Source organism: Hippocampus guttulatus, chromosome 11 (genome assembly GCF_054856545.1).
Source record: "Hippocampus guttulatus isolate MCC_2025c chromosome 11, RoL_Hgut_1.0, whole genome shotgun sequence".
NCBI classification, from domain to species: domain Eukaryota; kingdom Metazoa; phylum Chordata; class Actinopteri; order Syngnathiformes; family Syngnathidae; genus Hippocampus; species Hippocampus guttulatus.
In genome coordinates, this window is record NC_141271.1 from 10,028,519 (window position 1) to 10,046,771 (window position 18,253).

The following is an 18,253-nucleotide window of genomic DNA, read 5'->3' on the forward strand; positions in this document are numbered from 1 at the left end:
CGACAGGGGCAGAGTTTGGCAATGTGACGAAGAGATCTGTGTTACCAATTTCTTGAATTTTTATTATTATTTTTTTTTTTAAATCGACAATTGTGGAATAACTTCATTGGAAGAAGATGTTTCACCCTTCGGCATCCAGACTGCAAATGTATGCCACTTATGCAAAGCCACTAGTGGCTGATTCAAGTCAAACTGTAAACACACACACACACACACATTTATGCATATTCTAACCTCTTTTCTCCTCATTTTCTTTCTTGTTCTCCAGGATCACATTTTGCCACCTTCCCTTTCAGAGTAAATGGCTTTACGTGGGGACAGAGCGCGGGAACACACACATCGTCAACATCGAGTCCTTCATTTTGTCTGGATACGTCATCATGTGGAACAAAGCCATCGAATTGTGAGTCATGAAATCTCTGAATCAGATGTCGCTGATGTCACCGGTGGAAGATACATTTACCGGCTACGTGGAACATAGCATGTCCAGATGAAGGGATAATCATGTGATGTTGCTGATGTACTTGGCCAGTGTAGTCATCAACGGAAAAAAAAAAATGTTTTACTCGATTAGACTTTCATCATAGAGATATTCCGGAAATCACTTGTAGGTCAGAGTCACCGTGGCCTCACGCTGAGTGAGACATTTCTCACAAATGTCTTGTAGAGTAAAATGAGGAAGTATTGACATTTTAGAACCCAAATGTCAGGGAGTACCTAACAACCATGTATTGTATTTCATACATACGAAAGTTCAATTGTACTTTGATCTTAGTTTTTAATGATTGACATCACGCAAGCATGAGCCTAGAAAGCATGCTTTGAAGACGATACTGCAATGATAGTCATGAAAAGTAACGACATGAGGTTTCAAGCTGAATAAACGTCTTGCAGATTTGTCAAGATGTCGTTTTTGTTGCAGCCAATGTAGATTGGCATCTTATATCAACATCAATTGCACCACTTTGGCTTTCATGCGTCTGATAACACTTTTTTCCCCCCCAAATGTCACCCACCCACGTCACACTCTCTGGTGTTACGCTGACAAGCGCCTTGCTACCATGTCAGTCACTCGCCACTTCCACGCCGAGCCATCTTGTTCTCTTGTGACATCCCAAACTACAGTCATCAACACTGTACGCGCGTGTGTGTGTGGGTGTGTGGGTGGGTGGGAAGACTCTCACAGAAAGGTCTCAGATGCCAAGTTTACGTTTGGGAGTCAATAGAGAAGACATCGTTTAAAAAAAAAACATCTGTGGGTTCTCAGAATATGCGAATGAAGGTCGTGTCGATTCAAGCAGTATTCACAATTTAGTTACATTCTGAAATATGTAATACGTTTGATTGATTCTCTACATTCCTGCCTCCCCTGCAGGACAAAACCTTCTAAGGTGCATCAATTGTTAATGTAGTTAAAAATCCATATTAATATAGCACTGCAGTCCTATTGTTTGAATTGAATATGGATTAAAAAACCTCCCAAATGTGCTCAGGGAAGAACTCAATGAGTCCACCAACCGGGACGTAACATTTACCTCAGAATATCAATACAAACACTTGCTGCTTTTTTTTTGTCGGTTGTCACTTATTGTTTAAGTTTCCCTGCGAGAACTGCAGAGGACTTCTCACACTTATCGCACTAACAATGCTGCAGGGTTCAAAACAGATTGTAAAAGTCTGTGTCACATACTCAATGACAATCGACGCATAGGTATCACCGAGGTGGATTTGTTGGACAAGCGTAGACTGCGATGCTATGGTGCATCAATCATTCAACACTTTCAGAACAGCAAAATTTGTAACCAGCACAGTACAATTCAACTAAAGTAAATTCTTCCATATAGGCTGATTATTATTGTGTTTTGGCATGTACACTACAGCCATTATTTTACGAGGTCATGACTGGTGCAATTCCTACAGTTAATAAAAGTGTTGAGAACAGTTATAGATTCTCATCTCTCTACATGGATTTTGCTTTGTTGGTTAAATAAATACATAAGGAAATGCATTCAGGACACGGCAATCTAATTTGCACACTGGCCTTCAAAGAGTGAAAGCTGTCCGTGTCCCTGTGGTGTAAATATTTTCTCACCGTCAAACTCCATTGTCTGGGGATTATGCAATTCTCAAATAATAACACATATGTTGTTTCAACTACCATAGCAATGAGATTGTCGTGCCTCTGTGTATTATGACCTATCAACAGCAAACATACCTAAACAGGCCTAGTTCAGCTTGCTTACTGCTAACACATGAAGGGAAGTCCCATAGATCAGCTAATGAATAGCATCTATGTGCCGTTTTAAGCAACGGATATTTGAACATAAGCTGCAGTGACTCATTGAATATTACTGCATCTTGCCGAATCACTTATAGTAGTGGTAAAACTCTTCCGTATTGGTGTCTGCATGACTGCATTATACTGCCCCCGACTGGCCATATCACACACAACGGAGCTGAAAGGAATTCATCATGATGCATTGTATGTCTTTATATATTGTGTTTGTACAAAAGTACAATCTTATAGAGTGCTATTTTTCTTATGAAAAGCACGTTAAAATGTTTTTTATGGAGAGAGGCTGGAACGGATTAATAGGACTTTCATTCATTAAAATGGGGAGGGTGAGATAAGTGTTTTTGAGTTACGAACTTGGTCAAGGAATGAATTAAGCTTGAATCTTAAGGCGCCACTGTATTTTGATTATCTACAGTGCACCCTGACACATTTGCAGTTGTGCATTTCCAGATTCACGGATTTGTGAGTTTTCCAGGGTATTCTTCGCTGTTTGCTGAAAAACTCACCGTTTTGCTATTTTTGTGCTTAGGTTAAGATTGAGATTTTGCTTTCGCATCATCTTGAGGCCAAGAAACTTGGTTGAGGTTCGGGGAGGAGCTTCGATTAGTCAGGCCATCTGTACATGTCTCATAAATATTCAACCCGCATAATCGAAGAATGAGTGAGAATATATTTTTCTTTCACAAAAGCTCAAAATGGAATATAACTTGTCTGAAACAGAAATCCATCATTGCATATGCAACCTTTAGCGTGCCTCTTTTCACTGTCGCTCTTTTTCTTTTTCTCTTTTCAGATCAACGAAAACACATCCAGGACCTGTAGTTCATTTGAGTGACAGCCCAAAGGATGAAGGCAAGGTGAGGCGGAAGATAAAATGAAGTAACACCTTTATTTTGACGTTATATGTGACGGATCTCAACTGATCTAACGATAACGCGGTAATACCTTTCCCCTGCCATCTCACATGCACGCACACGCACACGTCCACTCACACATTGTTCTCGGGAGGCTTAAGACAAAATCTTTTGAGTTTTGTTGTTTTAGAGTCAAGCCCAAAGACAAATCAGTACAAAAAGTGTCAGGTGGCGAAAGCTGCAAGAGGTCATTGACAAGCGCATTGATTGTCGCAATAGTTTTCATAGCCACTGGAAAAAAATCAAACGTGACAAGCTGCGAAGACATAAAAACAAGACACGCTCACAGCTGCCGCCTCTTGTTGCTCTGAGTGACATCCGGCGAAGTGTTGCATGCATGCCGCATTCAAGGGAAATCGAATCTTTTTGTATTTGAAGCCGCGATGCAGGCACCTGTGATTTTTGCAAAGCACTGTCGTCTTTATGTGACGAGAGTGATTCTAACAGAACGTTTGAACAGATTGAGAAAAGATTTCTGCTTTGTGTGCGCTCAAGCATCTGAGTGAATTTAATGACTCATCTTCAAGTGCGTTAAAATGCACCACAGAAATAATTCCAAGGTGATAATTCCAATTTGGGAAAACACAATCATGTCACAAGCTCATTTTTTTTTTCATTTTAATTCTGCATAATGCTCTCTGAAAATGGGCTCTAATACTGAGTTTTGAATTACTATAAAGACCTCTTGGATGTGTTTTTCTAATCAAGAAATTACAGGCAATCAAGTGTTGCATATTAAGTCAGGCATTTGATTACTCACCCTGATAAACCCGCGATATTTCAGTACTTATTTTTGATGGAAATATAAATGGTTTTTCGGCTGCCAAAACCCCCCGAAATTACCGATGAATATAATCACATACCAGCTTTGAACAGCGTGATTCGTATTAAAGACTTGAAATGACGTGCTGTAGTTGCTAATTTCATGTAGATTTGAAGATGCTTACATTTTGAATTTGAAGATGACATTATGGGTTACCCCTTGCTTGGCGATTTGCATATGACTAACGTTACCGTATAGGAACTGCACTAAAAGAGCTCAGACGTCTGCTGACTGCACAATTTCTTCAAGGCGTCCTCCTTTTTCTTTCCCACCTTCCCTCATCTTCTTGATCTTCCAGTGTGACATGTCACGCGTCTTTCCTCTCAGTAGGATGAACACGTTCCGCGCCTTTCTTTAGAGCTACCCTCCTAAAAAAACGCTTCCATCTAGGCTGCTGGAATTTTGTCAGCTCTGCGCGACTTTCATCCAGTGTTGCATGTGGGACCTGCGTGCCTATTTTTAACCTTCGACGTTAGCTATAGTACGTGCGCTCAAAAGTACTCACGCAGACTCGGAGCTGTGTTTTGCTTTTTTTTTTTGCCATCGAAATCACAACGCAGAAGTACAGAGTATGATACAATGGCGAACAAAAAACTGTGACAGTGTTGTCAATTTTACACTTACAAATGAGGGTAGTTTTTGCTTCACTGACTTGTAAGAAGCACGCGTTAGTGTAGTGTAGTCGGTTTTTCTTCTTTAATTCAAATGTCTGTTTCTTGGTACTGTAATAATAGCTCGGGCAGAAAGTGGAACTGTATCGAAAAATTATTGCTTTCACAGCGCAAATTGACTTCTATTACTTGACATCAGCAGAAATCTTCCAAGAATATGCAATGTGGCCTGAGCTATGGAGAAAAGAGGTTTTGAAAATAACGGTTGCACTGACTACATATACAATAAGATGGTCAATAAATGAATACTGTTGTCGTTATGTGGCTAATTGATCATCTTTCACCCTTTCTAGCTTCTTGTTGGGTTTGAGAGCGGGACAATAGTCCAGTGGGACCTTAGGGCCAAAAAGGTCGATTTCAGAATCTACTATGATGAGGTAAGTTCATACAGTCTGCAAATACTGAAAACATTGGTTTAAAAAGCACTCAGAAATTAAGCAAAGATTTAATACAATATGAATTCTTGGGAACATTTCCTGCATGCAAATTCATTAGATTTCATACAGTAGGGTGTCTATTTTTCGAAATGAACAATAAACAATGAGATACAGATTCTAGCAAGTGCGCAGTTTACAGATAGATGGATAGATAAATTAGCTTTAATGATACATCAAAATTAAGATCCGATTCGTTTCTCCATTTCTGAGCTATGGTTGGATGCACAATTCAAATTATTCAATCGGCAAACATCAGGTGTCCCCTGCAGATATTTGCAAAGGAAAACTGTCCCTGTGTTCACTTCTGTTCCCCGCAAACGTGAATTTTGTGATTATGTCTTTGGAGGTGGATTAACATGTTCACTGGTGGGGAAACTTTTTTTCAGCACTTATAAATATTCTCAGTCTTGCTGATTTAGCGATTTCCATCTCTGTTCTCAACAGGGTAGCCAAAATGCTCCCATACTGCTGACCTACAGAAAATCAGCATAGAGGAGCTGCAATTTACGTGCTTTAGCAGTACTAGCACAAACTGATTATGGGGATGGGGGCGTTACTTTTTCAATGCATACCGATACAAGTGCAAGTTAACTTGGTAAAAAATAGTCCTTGTACCATAATATTGTCATTTTAATAATTGCAGTTACTCTTCTTTCGCTCTCTCTCTCTCTCTCTCTCTCTCTCTCTCTCTCTCTCTCTCTCTCTCTCTCTCTATATATATATATATATAATACAATACTGATGTATTATAAAATTGCCAACGTGTGTTTCTTTTCTGTTGAAAATGTGTTTCATTTTACAACCTTTGGTGCAGGCCATCCATTCGGTCAGCTGGCATCATGAAGGAAAGCAGTTCATGTGCAGTCACTCAGATGGCAGCCTGACCCTGTGGAACCTCAGAAACACTTCCAAGCCCATCCAGGTCACATTCCCACATGGTGAGAATCAAAAACTAGCTACGCGCTGTTGCTTTGTTTTTTTATTTATAGATGGACTATAGCAGCATTTCATCCTTGGAAAAAAATAAAAATAAAAAACAATGACCAATCATTTTGCTGACACTATACAATGTGTGATATTTTATTCAGTGCAGTGTTTCCCCAACCTGAACTGAGCCAAGGCATATTTTTAAGATACGAAAACTTATCCAGCACAGAAATGACACAAACACTGATAAAATGAGGATCCCATCTCACTTGATTTGCAATTGATTTCCCCAAAGATATATTATTTGGTGTAAATAAGTAATAACTATCACCCCAATTATGGGATAATTTCCCATGGCACACCTGATGAAGTCTCACGTACTAAGGTGTTTGGGAATCACGATAAACATTCTAATTCTGTAGTGCATATACAGTGTTGATTTGTCATTGTGTGAAAGTGACCATGGAGAGGACAGGGATCTGAGTAGGAAAAAAAAAATGCACGATTCATAAAAACAGGACTCTTACGGAGGATTATGCAGCCCGTAGTTGTCAGCTGTGACCACATCAGTCATTTATTTGTGAATGACTGTCAATCTCTGATCTTAATCGCTGTCAAGACGTCAAATTTCTTCTAGCTTGTTCTCCAGGAGGGCAAAATAAGACAAATTATACCCGAATGTTATTTTATAGAGGTGCAACCGACTGCACTCTTGAGCAGAGGTATGAGCTATGCCTGGACAAGTAATTCAACAAGATAACCTGACTTGGATTTTTGTTGTAGTTTTCACTCAATGTAATGGAATTACCTTTTGAGAAAATAAATAAATGAATAAATAAATACCCATCGTAAAAAGTACCACACAATCAAAGTGGAGGCCAAGGTACAAAGCGGAACCCGAGCCAATAAAAATCTTCTTAGCAAATGGTAATAAAGCCAAAACAAACAGTAATCATGTTTTGTGGCTCAAAACAGTCTGCCACTCTCTAATAGTAAATAAATAATTCTGACTAGACACTGCATGTCAGCTGTCAACACAGCTGGGTTGGTTTGGCAGCGTAGCTTTATGTAGACCTTGTCATTTTTTTTGTGCAACTCACATCCTGTACACCACTGCCCCCCATCTCTCTCTCTCACACACACACGCACACACACACATCAACTTGGGTTGTTGTTACGCTTGCGTATCCCACTGTGAGCTGAACCAAACGCAAGCCTATCACCTCATTCTCAACTTGCTTCCTGCTGACTCCTTGAAATAAATCTGCTGCTTTGCCACTTGCTGCACTTTGCGGGTCTTAACAATTCAGTAGACAGTGCTCCATTTGGTTGTCTGCTGCTTGACACACTTCCAAAAAGCAGTCTTGTTATGATCTAGATTTTTCCTCTTTAAATATATGCAGGCACTCTCAGACTTGTTATGTAACAATTATTGGGCCATGTTTTTAGGACAGGTATTACAATGTAATGAAGCAGTGGTCCTCGGTTCGATCGAACCCTAGGGAGTCGGTGAATCGGACTCAGGGGTTCGACAGAGTCTCTACCATACAAATTAAAATATGTGTATTTACTTTTTCCTGTTTATAATAAATGCTTTTTTAAATGTTTTGAATTTGTAAAAAAAAAAAAAACATTTTTATTTTTCACTAAAGAAGGGTTCGGTGATTGTGCATATGAACTAGTTGGGTTTGGTACCTTGAACAAGGTTAAGAACCATTGTTAAGAGGTTATTAGCACATTTTTAGAGGAGACACATGATGCAATTGCTTCACAATTTAAAATGGGTCCCAAATGTTTTTCGACAAGTGTGTGACACATTTTGTCAACCCCACGGATCTGAATCTTACTGGTGAGTGTGTGTGTGCAGAAAACATGAAAACTACTGGATTTCGTGTTCGGTAAACTTTTTTTTTTTCATTAGGTGTTATGAAAGTGGGTATTACTTTGCTGTTTGCTTGTGCCTTAGGTAAAATACAGAGAGATGGGAGGAAGGAATCGTGTAAACCCATCCTGAAAGTGGATTATAAGACCTCAAGGAACAGGTGTGTGTTTTGTTTTGTTTTTTACTCAACTCAGCACAATGATCCTTAAGTAATGCAAAGATGATCTTGATATGAGCTATGACCAACTTGAAACATTCAGTAAAATCTGTCCAGTAGCTGCATTGAGGAGTTGAGGATTCTTGTCGACCAAGGAAAAGTCTTTAGACTGTTGTTTTCTCCGCGACAGCGAGCCTTTTGTCATCTTCTCCGGAGGGCTTTCATACGACAAGGCAGGACGACGGCCTACGTTAACCATCATGCACGGCAAGGCAATTACAGTGCTCGAGATGGACTATCCTATTGTCGAGTTCATGACGCTTTGTGAGACTCCTTACAATAACGGTAAGCACAAACAAAAGTTACGGGAGAACTGTCAAGGTTGAAATGTTGTTTTTTTTCTAGAATTCATTTTTACGAAGGAGACATGACAATGAATGCAAGAGCTGGACAGTATTTCCTCTGATTTTATATTTTACAGAGGTACAGGATCCTTATGCAGTGGTGGTGCTTTTAGAAAAGGATTTAATAGTGGTGGATCTGACGCAGAGCAAGTATGTACCGTATTTTGACAGAATATAAGTCGTTGTCGAACAGAGTGGGAAATGATGAATGTGACATCCTTATTTGTTGTCTCTGAAGAAGCGGCGATATCACCCGGAACCCTCTGAGGGACAAGACTAATTAGAGAAATAACGAGTCCAATAACGGCAGAACAAAGGAGAATGAAGACATTAATGTCTTTTCTCTTTATGATTTCCACAGCTTTCCCGTCTTTGAGAACCCTTACCCCATGGACATCCATGAGTCTCCAGTTACATGCACAGCTTATTTTGCAGACTGCCCTCCGGACATCATCCCTGTCCTTTACTCCATAGGAGCCAAACACAAGAAAACCGGCTACAGTCAAAAGGTTTGGTTTGAATAACATTTTCTAACAGGAAATTCTTTTTTTCCAGCATAATCTTGCAAAATACTTTAAATTCCATGATCATAGTTGGACGTCACACCATCCTTGCCGCAAGTGACCCACTACATACGCAAAGCACTTGCAGCAACTTTAAACGTGATGGCATACACAGGAAACTCGCTATAATTTTTTTTGCAGATTTTGTCATGTGACGTTCTGCATTAAGCGGATCACGAAGATGTCAAGTGCTTTTAACACAAATCAACATTTGTTTGTTACCATACCAGGAATGGCCAGTTAGTGGGGGAATGTGGACGTTAGGCTCTCACACTTACCCAGAGGTCATCATTACTGGGTAAGTCCTAATTATTGTATTTATTGTGGTGCCATGTGATACGAGCTTAATGTATTCCGTGATTATGATTGTAGCTTGGAACACTCATATCTCAAATCGTCTTTTCCAATTGAAATGAATGGAAAGTCCATTAATTCGTACATGGCTGCCCCGAAAAAAAAAAAACAAACAATCAAACACCATCTTATTGTGTTTTTTGCGCACTTCTGATAAGTGTACCAATTTCTGTATGGCCCAGTTGCATCAAATTAAGTGCTGACCATTTACATGCTTTTGTTTTGTTTGTTTGTCCTCAGTTCATATACCATTGCAATTGATATCCTTTGCTCGCCCAACTAAGGAAAATGTGATTTTGTTTTCTTCATTGAAGGGTTCACCTAATCCATGTGAGGGCAAGATGGTAGTGTTTTGCATTAGCTGTTTTGTGGGCCTCATAATTTTAGATTTGAGACTCTGCCAAGTCCAGCATAATGAGCAGAGCACAGAGTGGGGCTATGCCGCACTCCGAGAGGTTGGCAGAGATGTTAAAGCATTCTGAAGCAAACACGCAAGCTGGTCTCTGCTGCTGCATGACTCCTGCAGTCACATTGTACCTCATCTTTTAGTGTTCTGTTTTTTTGGTGTTGTTGGTGGTGTCTTTTGTCACATGGTAGGTAATGATTTTTTTTTTTTTAATACTGCAAGAAAATGACACACAGGGTCTTTTATTCAGTATGTTTAAGCTTGCAACAACAACATACACACACACACACAAAATCTTGGCATGCAGCTAAGGTTTGTCCAGCAATACTTTTGTAGCAAGGATGCGGAAGAGTTAGAGAGCCTGCTACGTGTATAATTAAGGATCTTTCTTAGTGAGTGAAACATTATTTACAACCTAAATTATTCCATATATTTATTGTCATTGTGCTTCTTTGTCCAGACATGCAGATGGATCAATCAAATTTTGGGATGCATCTGCAAGTAAGTCCACTCTACAGGATAGTTTGACATCTGGTGTGTTTATAAATATCACATTATGAGATTCTCAGGTTTGAAAAAACACTTTTAAAAAAGTTGTGATTTTCAGACACAATAGGTAAGCAACATTTGTGTGTACTGTACATAGATTAGACCAGTGATTTACAACTGTGGGAGATCATTTTACTTCACTTAATTGGTTTGAAATGATTATTTATGTACTATCAGGGTTTTTCCTAGCTCAAATTGAGGCAGAGGTTGTACCATCCTGACCATGCGCCACAACGTGCATGTATAATGCAATGTGCTCCGTTAAAAAAACAAACAAACAAACAAAAAAAAGTAGTTTTTGTATCTTGCCTCGTTGAGTGTTTTTAGGGACTACCATCTTCAATACACTTCTCCTGCTCTTCTGCTGCCTTATGAATGGCCGTCACCTCATAGGTTTTTAATGTGTCCAGCCTGTACTTGGTTCATGGCTGCCTTAAAAGGGAGGCAGCATTGGCTGCTGTGTTGGGGCGCAGTGCGTTTGGCATCAACAATACAACAAAAAACAAAATGATTCCATCTTTTTCTTCTTTGGTAGTTGCATAAGGTCTTTCCTGTGAACTGCTGTTGATATAGCGCCACCATGGTGGTGCAATGCTGCAACTGCATTTAAAATATGTTGCTTCCGCGGGGAGACATCAATCGCTCAATCAGCACAGCTGAAGCTTTACTTTGTCAATCTGCCTGGCTGGGAGCGGCACAAAATTAGCTGGGGGCGGGCGCCACGCAATTTTGAACGCAGGAACAACACTGGCTATACAAAACATACGTGTTCATCTTTGGATGCCAGCAACCTATAGTGACAGACAAAACAATTAAAAGTTCTTCCACTGGAGGTCAGAAAGTAGAATTATTCTGTGTATCCACCTTTTGCCATATGACACAATCACAGCTTTGTGGTCAACTAAACAGACCCACAATGAGTAAGTAAATTGATATGAGATCACTTTCTTCTTTTTTTTTGTATAAATTATACACTTTTGTGCCAGTGTACCATTTCATTTTTCCACTGAAGACATGCATAACTACCACATCATACACACATAATAAAGGTGACCCAAAGGTAAATCTGTTGATGCGTATGTCCTTCCATGGCATTAAAAAAAGAATAAAATCTGGAAAATACTGCAAAATGGTTTATTTTTCACCAGCAACTATCAGCAGTCTGGAGCAGTTTGATAAGTCATAGAACTTAATATGTTGTTCCAGATGAAACTGTCAGCCTGGGGAAAACTCTTCTTGGCAATTATAGAGGCTGCTTTTCATCACACAGTGCACAGGTGTTGCATTTTGTTGTAATTGTGTTTTCTCCACAATAAATATTTTTCCAATCAGTTACACTGCAGATGTTATACAAGCTGAAGACCTCCAAGGTGTTTGAAAAGCCAAAACAAAATGAGGGTCGTGCTGCAGAACTGGTGGACGATGACCCCTTTGCGGTGCAGATGGTCAACTGGTGTCCCCAAAGTCGCATCTTTTGTGTCGTTGGGATCTCGGCACACATCATCCTCTACCGCTTCAGCAAATATGATGCCAACACTCAGATTGTGGTGAGTCAGATGAGTCCGTGCCTTTGTCACAGCCGGAAACTTTCAGTCCTTCTAAGGATTGTTTGTACTCCATATCAAAACTCAAATAATTCGCATCCCATGTTTTGATGGACTGCCAGCCAGTCGGACCTCATTTGAATTTAAGGATTTTTTGATTCAACGGTGAATTTATGTTGATGAGGATTGGTCATCACTCTATTACAGAGCACATGTAGACATATAACATTCACATTCATGCCTACGGACAGTTTAGAGTTGAGTGATGAATTAATCCAACACATTTATACGGAACGCAGCAAAACCAATCAAAAGTGAGTAGATGTGAACGTCACACATGTCAAGTCAAGTTAAATCCAATTATGTATCCCTTAATCACAGAAACGTCTCAAATGCCTACAGTTGACACATATTAATGACATCCCCTGTTTTGACCCCCAGGAAGGCAAGGAAAAACAAAAACAAACAAAAAAACACCAGGAGAAAAACTTGAAATGTTGAGAAGGGGTTGCAGATGCAGGAATCCCCCTTGCAGGATGGCCCGGCTATAATGGATGCCGAGTGGGCAATTTTTAACACAATATGGTGCGATGCGATGTTAGAATAATGTAAGAGTCCATTTAATAAGATGCAACGCTGCAGGAAGATGCGTTCACAGAGGTAGGTCCTCCTCAAAGCCAGTGAAGAAATCTCTATAGCAGCGTCTCAAAGTAGGTGGTCCACCTCACATGGAGATTCAAACTTGGATGTCCTGACTGTGAACCTGTTCAAAAAAGAAGTGTTCTCATATTGCAAGATAATAATATTGGTCTCCTCCCCAGTCTCTCGAGGTGCGACTGCAATGTGATCCAGAGGATGTCATCTCTCCATCGGAAAATGAAAACAATCCCTGCTTCTCAGAGCCCCACTCAGGCTCCCACTCTCCTCAGCCCCACCACCAACACCCAGCAAGCCCTGGCGGCGGAACACCCGAGTCTTTCAAAGACTATACCCCCTGCCTTAAGTAAGTGATTTCTGATTTTCATCAAAGGCATCAAAATTAGTCCTGCAGAACCTGTGGGTGGGAAGGATATATAAGGTAGATGAATATTGTGTGACCTTATGGTAAAATGTCCTATAGGCACTGAATTGGAATTAGATGACTAGATGCTAAGGACAATATGACATGGCTGGAAAGACTGTTATGTTCCTGCACAGTAATGTTCATGGTTCAACAATGATGCCCGTGACAAAACATCACTTGTGAAGCCTTATTATGTAATTACTTTCAACATTGTTTTCTGTTTTTTAGGGTAAAGGATCGGGCGGTGCGGGTACCTCCTGGCTACCAGGCAGAGCTAGTGATCCAGCTGCCTTGGATGGATGGAGAACCTCCACAGCAAATATCAAGCCTGGACATAAACTCCGCCTATGGCCTGTGAGTCTCCCTCTGTATTTTTGTCAGGAACCTTAAGGGAAAGTGGTGGTTTTCGGAGGTAAACGGCCATTATAAATACACTACTGTCAGATGGAAGTCAGAGCAGAGTGTGTTTAGTGTACCACTTTACATTTCGGGCTATCTTACACGAGTGAGGATTGCTAGTATATGGAGCTTCCATAGTTTACTGCTATTTGTAAAGCAAAACAGCTGGTGGAAAACTGGAGCAGTTTACAGGACGAATCACTGGAACTAACCAGCTGTGTTAGTGCTCTTTGGTTCTGTTTATGTGCCAAGCAGGCACTTTATAGACTTGGGCATGCACTTTACCGTAGTGCTCTCTTTGTTTCCTTTCTCTTATTTGTATGGTTTCCGCTGTCATATTCAGAGGCCATTGTGCTGAACCTACAGGGTAATTAGGAAATTATCTCGTAATTGAAGGGTCTGCTTCCCTCCCATCAACGGTTGTATTCATTTTACTTCAGTTCAATTTTCCACAAAGTATGTCAGCCTGAGAAAATGTCCCCTGACTCACAGTCCTTGAGTGCAAATGGAATGGTTTATTTCCCATTTATGGTGAGTCATTGCCATGTTCGAAAAGATCCAAAGAACCTTGTCTACCTGGTTAGGAAAGCATGCAAACTCAGCTTGAATTTATAGTGCACTCCCATTTGAAAAGTTTCGACACACTTTTGCCCGCGTTTGAATTAAAAGCTATGTCCGAAGTTTCGACTGGCAGTGAAATTGTATATATATTTTTTCTTTTTTCGATGATTCTTTCCAAATCAATCAGTTGGGCACGGTTATTGTCCTTCTATTGACTGTTGATCAATTAACCCTTTCATGCACCCTGTAACCTGATAACATGATAAGCTGTCCACTGGAGCAACCGCTGTCCCTGAAAGGGTTGATAAGCCGATTGCTTGCATTTAGTTGGGTGTCTCAAGAGCCTGGTCCTCGATGTTCATTTCAGTGCCCTGAAATAACACATTTTGATTTGTATTATGCACAGCATAGTGCTGTTGCGGATATAATGTTTGTCTCACAATTCGAAGGTTCTGGGTTCAATTCACTGGTCCACCCTTCCTTTGTGGAGTTTGTTGTTTTCGCTCTAAATTGTCCCTAGGTGTGAGTGTGGGCGTGAATGGTTGTTCGTCTCTGTGTGCCCTGCGATTGGCTGGCAACTGATTCAGGGTGTCCCCGCCTACTGCCCGAAGACGGCTGGGATAGGCTCCAGCACCCCCCGCGACCCTAGTGAGGATCAAGCGGTTCGGAAAATGGATGGATGGATGGATGTTTGGGGTCTCCTCTGTCTTATCCGGATTCCTTCTACATGCTAAAAAGGTTCATGTCCACACTGTAGGTATGAATGTGAAAATGAATTGCTGGCTTGCAAGCATTTTCCTTTAAAAATAAACCAGTTTATCATCATAATAATAAGAAGAATGCAAAGCACTTGAAAAAGAAAACACGTTGACTACTTTTCTGCACAAGCAAGGACACCAAACCTCTGTGGTTGTAGAACAAAACATTCTGCATTTCTGTGGTCTCTTTGCCTTTCTTTGTGTTAGAGGAATCTATGAACAGAATGAGACCATGTTTAAAGTTCCATTTTTAATTTGGGCCTGTCTCGCCGTGTTGTGTATTTAGCGCCCCCCAAAATGTCTGTGGGCAAGGGCGTCGGGGCCGAGCGCTCTTTGAAGTCGACAGGGAGTCGTCTTACAGTTTGGGAGTAAACAGTTTAGGAAAGAAGTGTTTTAGAACATCAAAAGACTTTCTGGGAACTGGTCGCGGCCCAGGCGACCATTTGTCTTCTGTGAAGTCTGCGACTTGTTTATTCGTGGGAGACGGTGTGAAAGTATCTCTGGTTTAAAGCTTGACAAAAGTTAATCACATCTCTGATCGAGGGGCCGGACTGGGGGCGTGGTATGCAAATATTGGTGTCTTTCTTGTATTTTGCATATGTAAACAATAAAAGACCGACGAGGAACACGAGGGACTTTGAGTCTGATCCCGGAGCAACTGCCCGCCGTTCGCTCTGAGAGATCCGCTCCCGTCGGGCTGCACCAACAACCTTCCCTGGGTCGAGTTTTTCTGTTGAAACTTGTCCGGGTATAACTGTGACACTTTGTGAAGACATTCAGCATGTATTTCACACCAACTAAAAGCAAAGTATAGAGCCGAGAACTGCTTTAAGTGACTGAATGCCAGCCTACGGATTCATCCAGCATTCAGACTCGTTTTGTGATGCTATATAATATTTGTCTCCTTCCCAGTCACGAGAGGTATGTCTGCAGGGTGAGCCGAAGGATGTCAATAGTGTACTGAACCTCATTATATGATGTCATTTAGCCAATTGTTCTGGTGGTTATAGCCTCGAACAATGAATTTGGGAACACAATTATTACGTGTTTGTCAGGAATTCTGCCATAAGCACACCTCTCATATAGTGTGATGTTTATATTTTCACCATGCAGAAGAATAAACGGCAAGGTGTTGCGCTCTCATTCCAGATCTGGATGTTCCTCTCTAAATGTAATTTTTCCCAAACCTGTGCTTTTTGACACTAGGGATGTCCATCTCTTTCTCATTTCTCTGCTTCTTTTGAAGAAAGAAAGCAGAAGGCTTGTGCAGTTTGTAGACGAGGGTCATGGCGAAAAGGGAACAGGGGAGCAACGAAATAGAGCAATAACATTTGAAATTTAAAATGTTAATAGTGGTGAATGGCCATAACAAAAAAAAAAAAAACATTTCGTAGACAGGCTTTCCATGTATTTGGGGCCATCAGTGTTGATCCATCACTTTAATTCTGAATTGGTTCTCGAGCAGAGGAATAGCAATTGGCTATGGAGCTTTTGGGAAATCAAGTTGAACTAGAATAGCACTCAGAGCACAGATTTTCCAAGATTGAACAATCCTACCCACCGTCTGCATGTCTGAATTTGTCCCCAATTGTGACACTTAAAAATATGTGGTCACAAATATTTTGTTGACAGTAGCATATTTCTGAGCAAATGTAGATAAAGTTACTTTTCAAAATCTTTTTGAGGAAACAAAAGAACAGAATCATTGTTTTCTGAGTGTTTTTGCGTCTAGGTTCCTGAGGGAGCTCGCTCCCCTTGCCTTCAGAGGAAATTTGGGATCAAAAGAGAGTGGTTGTGTTTTCACTACACAGTACCTGTTTTTTTTTTCAGGTTAGTAATGCTTAGAAAGTACTTCAAATCAAATGTTTACCAAGTTAAAGACTGTAAAAACATGATTATCTAATTACCTGTGTTAACGACCTCGATGCCGTCGATGTCTAGCACGCACGGTGCACGAGGCCAATTAACTGCTCGCTGCTAACGGCATGTGATTGAGCACCTTTGGTAGCGCTGCTAACTGTGCTAAAGATCCCAACACGATTATTTTTCATAAGTGTGATGTTAATATGTACAGAATGTCTCGTAATACAAAGGTGTGAATGTTTTGTTTAAAATTACTTAGTGAATTATTAATAAATAAAAGCTAATGTTATGGAAATAAGTCTTCTGTGTGTAATAGTCCTCTTAACACTGTTTGTTACCTTGCTTATTTATTTGTTGATGTGAAATCGCAGTAGGAATAATTTGACTCCTTTCAGAAGCCACGATAAAATCTGATGTGGAAATAACTATTGAAAACGCTAAACCTATTTTTGTTCATGATCAAATTGTCATGTTCTGTTTGTTTTGCTTGTGTTAAAGCTCCAGCTGGAATGAAGGGCATTTCCCTTCAGCAGGCGCACCTATTTCGCATTTCCCAATCAAGCCTTGCCAAGTATAAAAGCACTGCCAAGTTGCCAAGTCTCAATCAGATTATTGACCTTGCTTGCTGTTGTGCCACATTCTTGTTTTCTTGACCTCTTTGTCATTCATAGTCACTCTCATTTTTCATAGTTCTTTGTATTTTATTATTTGTTGTTTTGTGTTTTGGATCATTTGTTTCGCATTATTGGACACTTGACATTTTATTTGTGTATTTTTTGTGTTTTTCCTTGGACCTTGCCTTTTGCGAGCGCTTTTAGATTATGCCATGTTTTTCCTGCCTCGTTTTGTCCAATGATTTTTGTTTGTACTTTGTCGGTACGCTTTTTCTGTAAAATAAATATTTTTGGTTATCGCAATTTGTCCGAGCCTGTATTTCTGAGATCCAAAATATTATTTGGTTCATTTCTGAACCTGACAAAAATGTCATAATGCATTTTAAGTGATTTATTCATTTGTTGAAATAAAGAGAGGAAACTTGGGATCGAAAGAAAGTGGTCCGTGTATTCACCCCTTCTCTACATTACCTGTTTGTTTGTTTTTTCAGGCATTTAACCCTGGCCAAAATCTTTTTGTTATCCGGGACCTCAAGAATTCGGGACTCGAAATACAATCTTACAAAAGACAATTTTGTATCAACACTGTAATCTAGATAAATTACTGTACTGTAGTTACTGTATTTTATTTTTTTTTACATTGCCAAGCTGACAAACAGCAATGCGATATTATGAAGTAATTTAAAATGTAATGTCTAAATATATTCAGATGAAAAAATGTAGCTCAAATACTGAGCCGTTCAGACATCCATCCATCAAATTTCTGTAGCACTTCTCTTCAGTCGGGTTGTGGGTAAGTGGAGGCCTATCTCGGCTACCTTTTGGCCTAAGAAGCACGTTTTTGCAACGCGGTAGGGAGCCGCACTACAAAAAAAAAAACACCACACAATCCCATGCAGGCATAGAGAAACCATTCAAACGCCACAGAGGAGGGCCTAAGATGAGATTCGAACCCTTGGCCTCTTGACTGTGAGGCAGACATGCTCACTGTATTGCCCCCCCCCCCCCCAATCAATCACAATCATAAACAAAACAAATAGAATTACATGTGATTTTGAAACAGCCACA

At 40.2% G+C, this 18,253-nt stretch overlaps 1 protein-coding gene across 13 annotated transcripts in view; it reads left to right on the forward strand.

Moving 5' to 3' along the window:
• The window catches only part of stxbp5l (syntaxin binding protein 5L), a 100,624-nt gene that overhangs the window by 53,244 nt on the left and 29,127 nt on the right, over positions 1-18,253 (forward strand). For all 13 annotated transcript variants that reach the window (XR_015102187.1, XM_086123089.1, XM_086123077.1 and 10 more), the window contains 13 exons: positions 269-403; positions 3,090-3,153; positions 4,998-5,081; positions 5,956-6,079; positions 8,035-8,110; positions 8,298-8,452; positions 8,589-8,661; positions 8,873-9,020; positions 9,305-9,372; positions 10,295-10,335; positions 11,716-11,930; positions 12,749-12,930; positions 13,219-13,344. Coding sequence is in view for 12 of the 13 variants with exons in the window: in XM_086123089.1 (XP_085979215.1) it covers positions 269-403; positions 3,090-3,153; positions 4,998-5,081; positions 5,956-6,079; positions 8,035-8,110; positions 8,298-8,452; positions 8,589-8,661; positions 8,873-9,020; positions 9,305-9,372; positions 10,295-10,335; positions 11,716-11,930; positions 12,749-12,930; positions 13,219-13,344 (1,491 nt within the window). In the remaining variant the exon portion in view is untranslated. The remainder of the gene's footprint in view (positions 1-268; positions 404-3,089; positions 3,154-4,997; positions 5,082-5,955; positions 6,080-8,034; positions 8,111-8,297; positions 8,453-8,588; positions 8,662-8,872; positions 9,021-9,304; positions 9,373-10,294; positions 10,336-11,715; positions 11,931-12,748; positions 12,931-13,218; positions 13,345-18,253) is intronic.